At 36.9% G+C, this 13,238-nt stretch overlaps 1 protein-coding gene across 6 annotated transcripts in view; it reads left to right on the top strand.

Annotated features, from left to right (window-relative positions):
• Positions 1-13,238, top strand: part of EML4 (EMAP like 4) — a 165,933-nt gene that overhangs the window by 122,360 nt on the left and 30,335 nt on the right. For all 6 annotated transcript variants that reach the window (XR_004252331.2, XM_032177861.1, XM_032177859.1 and 3 more), the window contains 3 exons: positions 5,597-5,731; positions 5,853-5,988; positions 11,707-11,858. Coding sequence is in view for 5 of the 6 variants with exons in the window: in XM_032177861.1 (XP_032033752.1) it covers positions 5,597-5,731; positions 5,853-5,988; positions 11,707-11,858 (423 nt within the window). In the remaining variant the exon portion in view is untranslated. The remainder of the gene's footprint in view (positions 1-5,596; positions 5,732-5,852; positions 5,989-11,706; positions 11,859-13,238) is intronic.

Below are 13,238 nucleotides of genomic sequence, written 5' to 3'. Positions count from 1 at the left end.
TCTTAGCACTTTGGGAGACCAAAGTGGGTAGATCATTAGATGTCAGGAGTTCAAGATCAGCCCGGCCAACATGGTGAAACCCCATCTCTACTAAAAATACAAAAAAAGAAAAAAATAGCCGGATATGGTGGCGGGTGCTTGTAACCCCAGCTATCCTGGCGGCTGAGGCAGGAGAATTGCTTGAACCCTGGAGGCAGAGGTTGCAGTGAGCTGAGATCACACCATTCACTCCAGCCTGGGTGACAGAGCAAGACTTCGTCTCAAAAAATAATAAAAATAAAGTTAACTTAATCAAAACAGAGGATGTATTGACTCCTGTTTAGGGAGGAAGAGAAAACCTCTAGTAAAGGTCAGAGGGAGATTTTGACTCAGAAATGACTTGATTCAGGGGCCGGATTACGGGTTGACTGTCTCTCCTCTTCTCCCTGTCTTGACCTTATTCTGTTCTACTGTAGATGAGCTCCATCCTTGCTTAAGTCACAAGGATTTGGGGAGTTGATACATAACTTTTTAATTTATGTAAGTTTAAAATTCAGTAATGCGAGGGCACCCCAGATGACCCGAGCTTGCGGGACCTCTCATGAAAAAAAATAAAAAATTAACATTAAAATTCAGTAAGGGCCTGGGTGCTGTGGCTCACACCTATAATTCGAGTACTTTGGGAGGCCAAGGCAGGAGGATCACTTGAGTCCAGGAGTTTGAGACCAGCCTGGGCAAACATAATGAGACCTTATCTCTACCAAAAAAAAAAAAAAAAAAGCAGGGTATGGTGGTGCACATTTGTAGTTCCAGCTATTTGGGAGGCTGAGGTGGAAGGATCAGTTGAGCCCAGGAGATTGAGGCTGCAGTGAGCTGAGATTGTGCCACTGCACTCCAGGCAGGGCAACAGAGCGAGACCCTGTCTCAAAAAAAATTTTTTTTAATTTTCAAAATAAAAATAAAATTCAGTAAGGCAACTTAAAAACCGTACTGACAGAAATTAAAGAGGAGGGATATTACATAATCATGGATAGGAGACAATAAAGATGTCACTTTTGCATATTGAGCTATACATTCAGCATAGTCAAAACTCAGCTTTCATAGGAGTTGACAAACTGAATATATGTGGAAATATGAAGGGGAAGGAATAGGGAATAGTCAAGACAATTGTGAAAAAAAAGAATAAGGTCAAAGCACATAAAATATAAAATATCAAGACTTAGGTAATTAAGACATTGTGATACAAACATAGATCAGTGGAAGAGAATATAGAAACAGGTTACACAAATCAGTTGCTTGACTTAATGCCAAAGGTGGCAATGCAGTAGGCACAGAATAATGTTTTCAGTGAATGTTGCTGGATTAATTGGATACTCATGAAAAAAAAAATCGCCTTGACCCCTACCTCACAGCATTCAGAAAAATCAATTTTAGATGGATTATGCATCTTACCATGAAAGGTAAAAAACAGTAAAGCTTTTAGAAGAAAATACAGAACACCTTTATAAGTAGATTTCTTAAGGCATATAAAGTACTAACCATAATGGGAGAAAAAGATAAATCATATTAAAAACTTCTCATTATCAAGACACCTTTTTTTTTTTGAGACAGTCTCATTCTGTCACCCAGGCTGGAGTGCAGTGGCATGATCTTGGCTCAATGCTGCAATGCTGCAGCCTCCGCCTCCTGGGTTCAAGTGATTCTCCCGCCTCAGCTTCCTGAGTAGCTGGGATTACAGGCATGTGCCACCAAGCCCAGATAATTTTTGTATTTTTTTTTTAATAGAGTCAGAGTTTCACCATGTTGGCCAGGCTGGTCTCAAATTCCTGATCTCAAATGATCCTCCCATCTCAGCCTCCCAAAGTGCTGGGATTACAGGTGTGAGCCACCACGCCCCGCCTATCAAGACACCTTTAAGAGTGTGAGAAAATATTTGTGATACGTACTTCCAACAAAACACTCATATTCTGAATATATAAGCATCTATAGTTCAGTAAGAAAAAGACAGTTTTTTAAACAGCAAAAGACTTCCGGCACTACATAAAACAGGGTGTCCAGGTGATTAATAAGCATATGTAAAGGTACACAACCACATTAATTATCAGAGAAATTCAAATTAAAACCCAAGTGCAATACCACTATGCACCTACCAAAATATCTTACATGAAAAAGACAAAAATACTAAGGTTGGTGAGGAGGCAAAGTAACTGGAACTCTCACACAGTGCTGCTGGGCATATAAGTTGATAATAGCCATATTATCTGTTCAGTTAGGCGTTGGCAACTGTATTCTGAATTATGGGAGTTTTGTAGGACTTGGAGGAAAGGACACTTTTAGAGCAGAAAGATAAGTTTTAGTGAATTTAGGTACTTTGTGAATTTAGGAACTTTGTGAATTGTTCCTTAGTGAATTTAGGAACAGTTTAGTGAATTTCAGAAAACTATTTGACATAACCTAAAGTCGAACATATGCATGCCTTCTGGCCCAAATTGTTCATCTCAGCAGAAATGTATACATGTGTTTGCTAGAAGGCAAATAGCAGTGCTGTTTATGGTAGCCAAAAACATGGAAACTACCCTGCCCATCAGGAGAATGGATAAGTAAATAATGTGATATTTTCATACGAAAGAATACAATAGAGCAAATAGAATAAACAAGGTACAACTATATGCACCAACACAAATGGATCTTACAAATGAAATGTTAACAAAATAACCCAGACATGAAGGAATGCGTTGTGTATAATTCCATTTGAATGAAACAGAGAAAAATAATCTTTGCTGCTAAGAATTAGGATAATGGTTAAATAGGGGAAGGGGATAGTGACTGGAAAGGGGATCTGGGGTATTTATGGAATGTTAGTAATGTTTTGTTTCTTGTTCTGAATGCTGAATAGCGATGTTTTCAATTTATAAAACTTTATTGAGCTATGTACTTAAAATCTGTGTGCATATATATATATATATATATATATATATATATATCAATAAAAAGTTAAAAGGATATATCCCGTAAGGCAATACTCATACGCAAAGTGATTTAAACTCATAGATTTCTTCAGTTTATATCTTGACTGTCTTACCACTAGCATGATGGGTATGCTGGGAATATTTTTAGTTAGTTTTACAACCCTTTGATTATCTTAATTTGGCCTAAGATTTAACTGTCATGTAGTTTTGATTTGTCTGAGTGAAAACTAAAGACTGTTCAGTAAATCTTTAAACTTTACTTAGACTTGCTAAATATATATATAGTTCTCTACTATTCAATCACTGTGGAAAATTATATAACAAGCAAGATGTGCTGTACTTTATCTTCAACTTTTTTTGGTCAGGGTCCCATGCTTCACCCAGGCTGGAGTGCAGTGGCTTAATCACAGCTCTCTGCAACTTCAAACTCCTGGGCTCAAATGAATCCTCCAGCCTCAGCCTCCCAAGTAGCTAAGACTACAGCACGCACCGCCACGCCGGCTAATTTACTTTTCATAGAGACAGGTCTCACTGTTGCACAGGCTGATCTGTAACTCCTGGCCTCAGCAGTCTTCCCACCTTGGCCACCCAAAGCATTGGGATTACAAGCATAAGCCACAACACCTGGCCTAGATTAGATTTTATTAGTTGAATTTTATTTATGTCCTTATGCAAAGGCCCTTAAGCCCAAATGTTAAGTAACAGAAATGTAAAACTCATGGAAATATTGGAACTATGGGGAAAAAAGAATTTACAACAACCTTTTCAAGTGTCATTTTATTAGTATAACATAAAATTTATTATTTTTAACACAGTTCATAAGACTATCATCTTCATCATGGTTTCGTTTTGTTTTGAGACAGAGTTTCACTCTGTCACCCAGGCTGAAGTGCATTGGTGCAATCTCAGCTCACTGCAGCCTCTCCCTCCCGGGTTCAAGCAATTCTCTGCCTCAGCCTCCCAAGTAGCTGGGATAAAGGCGCCCACCACCACGCCTGGCTAATTTTTTGTATTTTTAGTAGAGACGCGGTTTCACCATCTTGGCCAGGCTGATCTTGAACTCCTGACCTCGTGATCCACCGGCCTCAGCCTTCCAAAGTGTTGGGATTACAGGCGTGAGCCACCACGCCCCGCCCATGTTGTTTTGCCAAAAGGAAATGCTTCCGTACACATAAAGTTCTTTGCTAAGTTAAAAAGTGGACATTAATGATCACCCTGTAAATAAACACTAGCTAATAATAAGTAGCTTTACAGGCATGTAGGTAGGTTTCACCTCACTGTTAAGTTTGAGTAGATGATTTTACTATAAAATATCAATTGGCTGGGCACGGTGGCTCACGCTTGTAATCCCAGCACTTTGGGAGGCCAAGGCGGGCGGATCATGATGTCAGGAGATCGAGACCACGGTGAAACCCCGTCTCTACTAAAAATACAAAAAATTAGCTGGGCGTGGTGGCGGGCGCCTGTAGTCCCAGCTACTTGGAGAGGCTGAGGCAGGAGAATGGCGTGAATCCGGGAGGCGGAGCTTGCAGTGAGCTAAGATTGTGCCACTGCACTCCAGCCTGGGTGACAGAGCGAGACTCCGTCTCAAAAAAAAAAAAAAATCAATTTAGTGAGAATTATGATTTACTGAAATTATAGAAATACACTGTTTTAGAATAATATCCTCAATTGAAATCGTTTTAATGAAAAAACTAGTAATTTCTTCTTGAGTCTCATGCTTGTATTCTTCCTATTCCACCATAAATCTTTTAAACTTAATGCCTGTCTTTGCTAGATTTTTTGAGGGAAAAAAGCATAAAAGCTCTCTGGAAATGTTTTTGTTTTAATTTCTGTAGGAATCAGTATTGACCATTCTAAATCTACTTTTTAAGAGTTCAGCCTGAAGGACATATCTCTAAATTAGTCCTAATCTCTAAATATTTTGTTGAGGCTGGGCGCAATGGCTCATGCCTGTAGTCCCAGCACTTTGGGAGGCTGAGGTGGGCGGATGACTTGAGGTCAGGAGTTCAAGCCCAGCCTAGCCAACATGGTGAAACCATGTCTCTCTTGAAAATAAAAAACTTAGCTGGGCATGGTGGCGGGCGCCTGTGGTCCCAGCTACTGGGGAGGCTAAGGCAGGAGAATCACTTGAACTCCGGAGGCAGAGGTTGCCGTGAGCCGAGATCACTCCATTGCACTCTAGCCTGGGTGACAGAGCAAGACTACATCTTAAAAAAAAAAAAAACAAAAAAAATTGTTGCATGAATGAATGCTCCATAATAATAGTACAAAGAAAGATAAGATTTTCTTTTTTTTTTTTTTTTAATACAAATGGCAGTGTCTTTAAGAAAGAATGTACATTGCTCTTAAATTTGATAGTTTTAAGTGTACTTCTCTGGCATGTGCAAGAAGTTAAAGGTATTCATATAAATGTCTTTCTAATGCAAAGTTTTTATAAATAGCATAAAGGTGATAAAATACAAGGACATCAAATTTAAATCATCCGAAAAATACATTATCAAAATTTTTCAGGAAAATTATCTTAGAAGAAGAGGCATTTTCTCAAAATCTTTCCCTATTGTTAATTGTAAGTAGCAGTAATTGAATTGATACTTGAAGGAGATAAGGATATACTTTCATCTAAAGCTTTATTTCCCTTTTCATAGACAACAAATGAAGTTGTTTTGGCTGTGGAGTTTCACCCGACAGATGCAAATACCATAATTACATGCGGTAAATCTCATATTTTCTTCTGGACCTGGAGTGGCAATTCACTAACAAGGAAACAGGGAATTTTTGGGGTAAGAATCAGATTGTTTTAATGTCATTAGGTGTGTAAAACTTTAATTTTTTTAATTGTTTAGTAAGCATCAAGTTGTCATGCCAAAAAGAAAATTGAAAATTTTCGTTGTTTCCTTGTAGAAATATGAAAAGCCAAAATTTGTGCAGTGTTTAGCATTCTTGGGGAATGGAGGTGTTCTTACTGGAGACTCAGGTGGAGTCATGCTTATATGGAGCAAAACTACTGTAGAGCCCACACCTGGGAAAGGACCTAAAGGTACAGTATTCTTATATTAAACTCATTTCTTATAATTCTCACATAGTGCTCTTTCAGTCCCATCTCTTAGACCAGGAGAGAAAGAGCTGCAGTGTAACAATATGAGCAAGTCACCAACATACCTTTTGTTTTCAACATTCTTCATAATCTTTTTTTAATGAAATTATTTATCCAGTTATTTATTAAGCTTATATAACCCACATTTGACTATACTGAACCATTCCCTTTAGGAAGTTAATAATTAGAAAGAAATGATATGGATATATGTTAGTTTAAAAAGTATAAAGGCTCACTTTCCCCTGAGCTGGTTCTGGGATATCTGTTAGGGCAGAATGCATGGCCATGTGATAAAATGGGAGAGGGGAGAAAAAAGGAATAAACTCATAATTCAATCCACTTCTCCTTTTTCTTTTCCTCACTGCAGCCCTTCTTCGCAACCTTAGTGTAGGGGTCCTTGGCATCCATTCAGCTTTACCTCAAATCAGTTTTCCTAAAAAACACAGATTTATTTTATTCTTAAGTTTTATTTGCACCCAAATATACAGGTCTTCTTTGTCCTTTTCTATGGTAAATGAAAAAAATTAGAGGAAGGACATGGAAAATAACCTTTTTTAAACCCCGTTTTTCCTTACTATTTAAGAATAATCAAACTTTGAAAAAAAATGTCCAGAGCACCATGTACTTCCTTCAGAGTAGGAGGTTCTAAGAGAAAAATTGGAGACCTGGTTCTAAAACCAGTGGGCCAGGAGAAGAGAGAGATTCTTAGCAGCAGCAGGTGGTAACAGTAGAAATAGAACTAGCTAGGTCAGCCAGTCCTCGATAATTCACCCAAAAAAAAGTAAGAAAGGAGGTAATGGGGAAATCACCCTGAGTTTTCTGAGACATTTCCCCTGGGGATTGGCAGGGGAACGTGTCCTTTCTCTTATTCATTCACCTCCCCTAAACACACTGGAACAACTCCTTACCTCTCTCTCTCTCTCTCTCTGGAGTCCTTGCATCAGGCCATGAAAATCACCCTAAGTGATTTATGAATAAGGGAATCCCTGTTCATGTGCTCAGAAAGACCCAATTTACGTATCTGCCTTCCCCAGTAAGCTTTCCTTGGGCTAGCACAGTGTCTGGCGTTTGCTGTTAGCTGTTTGAAAACTATTTGTCAGACATTAAGGAAATAACTTTCATCTTAACTTTGGGTGTCAACGTAGGAGTAAAAGTTGAGTAGTATCGATGAAAGCACTATTTTCACAGAAATGTGGAATTTAAATTTCACATTACTATTTTCTTGTGACTGCACAGAGTTTTAAACTGTATTTTTTAGGAAAGGTATTCAGATGCTCCTTGACTTCTGGATGGTGTTATATCCCGATAAATCTATCATAATGTCAAAAAATAATAAATTGAACCAACATAAGTCAAGGACCATCTGTACTAAATTAATGTTTTAATTAAATGTTTTTCAAATCCATTCACCTGAATTTCTAAGCTTGGCAGTTGAATTGAATTAGACATATTAAGAAGTTTAAAACAAGAAGCCTTAAATTGTATTACCGTTGACTCCTATCTCAGTCACTGGCCATATATTCTTAGCCTCTTTCATTCAGTTTAGGTTCAAAATTTACATACGAGAAGAATGGCGGTGGGTTGAGGGTTCTTAAAAAATAGAGTTACAACAACAATATATTATCAACTACTTTTCCCGTTTATTTCTCTTTTCTTTTTTTCTTATTTTTCTTTCCTGGGAACATTTACTTAGTATCAGAAATGCCAGGAATAGCATAGTATATTAAAACAGTGACTTTTAAATTGTTCACGAATCTCCAACACTGAGCAGAATTTGCGTATAAATATACCCTTTTGTTATCCTTAATATTTGTGTTCAGGTTGGGGACAGGAAGAAGAGGTTCAGAGGTTTTTATTTTGATCTTTGAAAAATTTGTTGCTTAACCTGTCTACATATGCACAAACAGGAAACAGGAAATCCAATCTTGTAAATTGCTGGCACATGAAATGGCCTGTGTTGTACTTTGCCACATGACTAACTCTATTATGGGCAAAGTTGCTAAGACTTTGAGGTTTTCAATTGGCTGGAAAGGATTTGGTGAGCGCAGTGAAATAAATGGAAGTCTAGACCAGAATAAGTGCCCACAGTTTCCATTTTCTAATTCTTGCCCCCAGATTTCAGTAGATCCAATTTACATATTCCCAACTATGGCATTTCTGCACCTGTGGCAGTCTTACCAACCAAAATTTGAGTGTACTGTGGCATCCTGTCTGATAAAAGGAGATTTTTGGATGGAAGAAGTATAATTGCACAACTAATCCTTTTACTTTTGTAATAGGAGACAAACCAAAACTGTATTTTATGTCTTAAAAGTGCTCTTATATATTTTTTTCTTGTTTCCAAACCATTTCTTCCTTAAATTAATGGGAATCTTCAAAGTAATTAGTGTTTTCTGTTTCTTAAGTAGGTATGAGGTATTTGTTATTTATTTCCTACACATATGAAATAGATTGAAATTGTTCTTATGCAAAATAATTTGTAATCTTTTAAGTGGGTAAGTGGAAGTTGAGAGTATCTACGGAACCATTAAAATGTTCACCATTCTTAAGTCTTGCAAAGGAGCTAAGAAACACTGCCATTTTATGTGTTCTCCAAATAATCAAATGGGCCCAGTTGCTAAGAATACAACATAAATTTCAAAGTCTCCCTAATATTTGATTCTTTAAACAGGCACGGAAAGCCTTCCAAACATCTTTATTTGGCAGGCAGTGTAAACTTGCTTTTTATGGAAGCTTTGTTTCTGTTAGAGATGAGAAGAGGGCGAGATTTGTGATTAAGTTTGGATGGACTTGACCACATGAGTAAGCCTGAAGGCAGAATAGGTTTTTTTAATTCAAGGATAATTATTTTCCTTGGCAGGAATTTCAAACATTATTTGGCAACTGGAATATCAGAAATACAGGCCCATAAGAAAGACATCTTTGGCTATAAATTTGTTTTATAGGTAAATACTATATAAAGGAAACTTTGATAATTTGTTTAAATTGGAAACACTGAATTTTTTAAGCTAAATCGATACTAGGTCCACCTCAGGAAATAACTTTCCTGGGGTGAGAAGGACTCACTGACTTGATCACTATATAGAGAATTTTTATTTCTGGTGAAGCATTTTTTTCTTCATATTTTTTTTCCAGTTTTCCATCATTCTGGGAGGATTTTAAGTGTTTAACAAGGTTTTTGTCATGTTTAGAAATACAGAAAGCAGACTTAAGCATAGAAAAACTTTATTTTCTTACATTCTGATGGAGAACTATGAAACTCCCACACCTCTGCTTTTTGTGTTTTCTTACATGATACCTTCAGGCTACTCTTGTTTGTTTGACCATGCATAGGGAAATAAGCCTAAAATTTGCTTTTCTCTATTTTTAATATCCAAATAAAGCCAATAGTCCTCTCAGAAAATTCTCATCTCTCAGGTGTCCTCCCTGTCGTTGTAACATCAGAACAGAGATAGATACTTGTCTGCCTATCCCACTGAACACAGTTGTGTTGTTCAATTTTTAAGGTATTTTTAGATGATAAATGTTGATGTAAGTGGAGACACTTGACACAGCAAGTTTGTTGGAGTTCTACTTCCAGCTCTGCTGAATTGGGCAAGCTGTCCTCCAAATCAAGCAAGCCCTTTCCTGTCTCCCTGCCATATATACCCATCTATTAAGTATTTGTACCACTAGCATACTCAAACTGAGACAGAATTTTTTTTAGGATACCAAAGCCTTAGAAATTTTAGTCAGTTTGTTAAGTATAATAGCAGCTCAAATAGATGAGTAAAAAAGAAGAATCTCAGTAACAGCTTTGAGATATAATTCACATACCATGAAATCTACCCTGTTGAAGTATGCCTTTAAAGCTCAGTGGTTTTTAGTATATTTACACGGTTGTGCAGCCATCACCACTATCTAACCTAAGGACATTTTCATCACCCCAAAAAGAAAGCCTGTACCCATTAGTAGTCACTTTCTATTTCTCCCTCCCCTCAGACCCTAGGTAACCACCAATTTCCTTTAGGTCTCTATAGATTTACTTGTTCGGGACATTTCATATAAATGGAGTCATACAATGTGTGGTCTTTTATGACTTGCTTCTTTCACTTAGTTTTTTTTGGTTTGTTTGTTTTGTTTGTTTGTTTGTTTTTTGAGACGGAGTTTCACTCTTGTTGCCCAGGCTGGAGTGCAGTGGTGCGATTTCGGTTCACTGAACCTCTGCCTCCCAGGTTTAAGCGATTCTCCTGTCTCAGCCTCCCAAGTAGCTGGGATTACAGGCATGTGCCATCATGCCTGGCTAATTTTGTATTTTTAGTAGAGACGGGGTTTTGCCATGTTGGCCTGGTTGGTTTCAAACCCCCGACCTCAGGTGATCCACCCACCTCGGCCTCCCAAAGTGCTGGGATTACAGGTGTGGGCCACGGCGCCCAGTTTTCACTTAGCATTATGTTTTTAAGATTCATCTATATGGTGGTAGCAATGTGTCAATACCTCATTCCTTTTTATGGCTGAGTAATATCACATTGTATAGACATACTATGTTTTTAAAATCTATTCATCAGTTGAGGAACAGTTTTAGAAAATGAATAGTTAAACCTGAATTTTTTGAAGAGGACTAAGGGCTATTTATTGACTTACTTTGGCCATATTTCAATAAGGTTCTACCTTCCCATTTTGAACCTGGTAACTAATTCTGTAGGACATCGTCTTCCAAAAAGCTTTACTCTTGCTCTGCTAGCCTATCTAGCTAAAGAGCTTCCCTGAGTAAGGCATTTATGAATACCAGAGAAAAAGGTATGAGTACTATCATCTTATTCTCACCTTTAAAAGGAGACAAAATATAATTAACCACATGTGTTTGCCTAAAATACCTTTTATGTATCCCCTTGGTTGCTCCCTGGGTACTTAACAAAGTGCTGTGGGTATACAAGAAAACTGGGCTGTTATTTAGCCATCACATTGGTACAGCTGAATCAATTTTTAAAATACTGAAATTATTCTCTGCTAGTAGGTCAAAAGCCATCACTGCAGGTATCCATTGCCTACCTTTGTCCTAATAACTTCCATAGTGCCCCCATATCTCAGCAAATAAAGGGGAGTAATCCTTGGCACAGCAGAAGGCCTCTGGGTTAACAATGGTTGTAAAACGTTAAGCATTGTGACTGTTAACTCAGAAGAAAACAAAGATGTTTTTGCAAAGTTAAAGGAACATCAAGGTGGGAGACTTGAGTCTAGTCACAGCTTTGTTATTAGCTAACTGTGTGGTATCCCCTAAGCTGCTCCTGTACCTCTTGTGTCTTGAGCTCTAATATCAGAAGAGTAACACCTACCCTAGCTACCATACAAGATGATTATGACAGATAGTAAAGTTCTGAAACCTATACTATATCCCCTTTCATCTGTGGAATTATCACTACTTTTGCTTTGGTTTTTTGTAGGAAAATATTTTGAAATATTTTCAGAGTAAATAAATATTGACATAAATGCAAAAGATTTTATTATACCCTAAACTTTACTACTTGCTTCGCATGGAAGACTTTCTGAAAATAGGTTTTTGATTGAGTCATATGAACTTTCTGATTATTAACTCTAGTTCTACTGAAGTTTTCTTCCAGGAGACACTAAAATCTGATGAAAAGTATTATCACTAGTGTTTTTATTTTTCCCTCATATTAGGTGTATATCAAATCAGCAAACAAATCAAAGCTCATGATGGCAGTGTGTTCACACTTTGTCAGATGAGAAATGGGATGTTATTAACTGGAGGAGGGAAAGACAGAAAAATAATTCTGTGGGATCATGATCTGAATCCTGAAAGAGAAATAGAGGTAAGGATGGAAACAGAATATAAAAATATTAAATACCCTAAACTCAGGTATTTTGTCCCACATTAAGATAACTTACACTTTTCTGGCAAACTTATTAAATTCTTATAATTTCATTTCCTTCCCTCAAGAAAGGAGTTTGTTGTTGCCTTTAAGATAACTTTTTAAAAAAAGAAGAAAAAAAGACCATTAAACAAAATAATTTGAAAGAATATTTTTAAAGATTAGGCAGAATAATTTTCCTGTTAAAACCAGAACAAATGTCACAAAGTTTAATTTTTCTTCTCTTTTTTGGTGATTTATATTTTGGATTTATTCTTAGTGTTTTTCTTCTACATGTAACATTCTTTCCAGAGAAAATCTTCTGGAAAATCCTCTTAAAAACAGGATCCTGATAGTACTGCTCTTGGATTTTATTTCCAAGAAGATGGATAATAAAGAGTTGCTTAATCACAACCTTCAGTTCATACTGAAAATGCAACTTCCATCACTGTTTTCTTCACAGATAACTCATATCCTTTGTTATTAAAAGCTATACAATCTAGTTCACTCCTTCCTTTCCCATTTCTAATGTAAATTTGGATTACTCTTAGAGTTCAGTTATTTGTATTTTTAGAAGTAATTTTAGATCCCACTTGATAAAGTGGGATTTATAATTTCATTATTTCAGAATCATTCTTTGAGATTAGTATTAAATGTATTAACACAGCTTTCACTGAGATTATTCCATGTATTGCATTAAATGAAATTACTCTCCCAAGGAGTCCTATTATTATAATACTTTACAATATATTGTTTTTTAATTTACAAAGAACTTCCACATTACATTTTTTTAATTGACACGTTGTAATTGAATATATTTATGGATACAATCTGATGTTTTGATGCAGATATACTGTATAGTAATCCAGTCAGGGTAGTTAGTATGTCTGTTGCCTCATGCATTTATCATTTTTTTGTGGTGAGAATATTTTTATATTTTGATCTTTACAACAATCAAGAGTAGATAGGGCATGTATTATTATCCTTATATTACAGAAAATGTTTCTTAGGCTAAGTAACTTACCCAAAGTAATGTAACTAATATAACTAATAAGTAACAAAACCCGACCACATTCTTCATATGATTTCATGTGATCTAATAGAACTTACTTCTTTTTGCCTTTTTTTTTTTTTTTTTGAGGTGGAGTCTTGCTCTGTCGCCCAGGCTGGAATACAGTGGCCCAGTCTTGGCTAACTGCAACCTCTGCCTCCCGGGTTCAAGTGATTCTCCTGCCTCAGCCTCCTGAGTAGCTAGGATTATAGGCGCCCGCCACCACACCTGGCTAATTTTTGTATTTTTAGTGGAGACGGAGTTTCACCATGTTGGCCAGGCTGGTCTCG

The sequence above is a fragment of the Hylobates moloch genome, unplaced genomic scaffold, assembly GCF_009828535.3.
Source record: "Hylobates moloch isolate HMO894 unplaced genomic scaffold, HMol_V3 SCAFFOLD_15, whole genome shotgun sequence".
In the NCBI taxonomy this organism is placed as follows: domain Eukaryota; kingdom Metazoa; phylum Chordata; class Mammalia; order Primates; family Hylobatidae; genus Hylobates; species Hylobates moloch.
The sequence above is the reverse complement of the archived record's forward strand: the minus strand, read 5'-3'. Positions and strand labels throughout refer to the sequence as shown.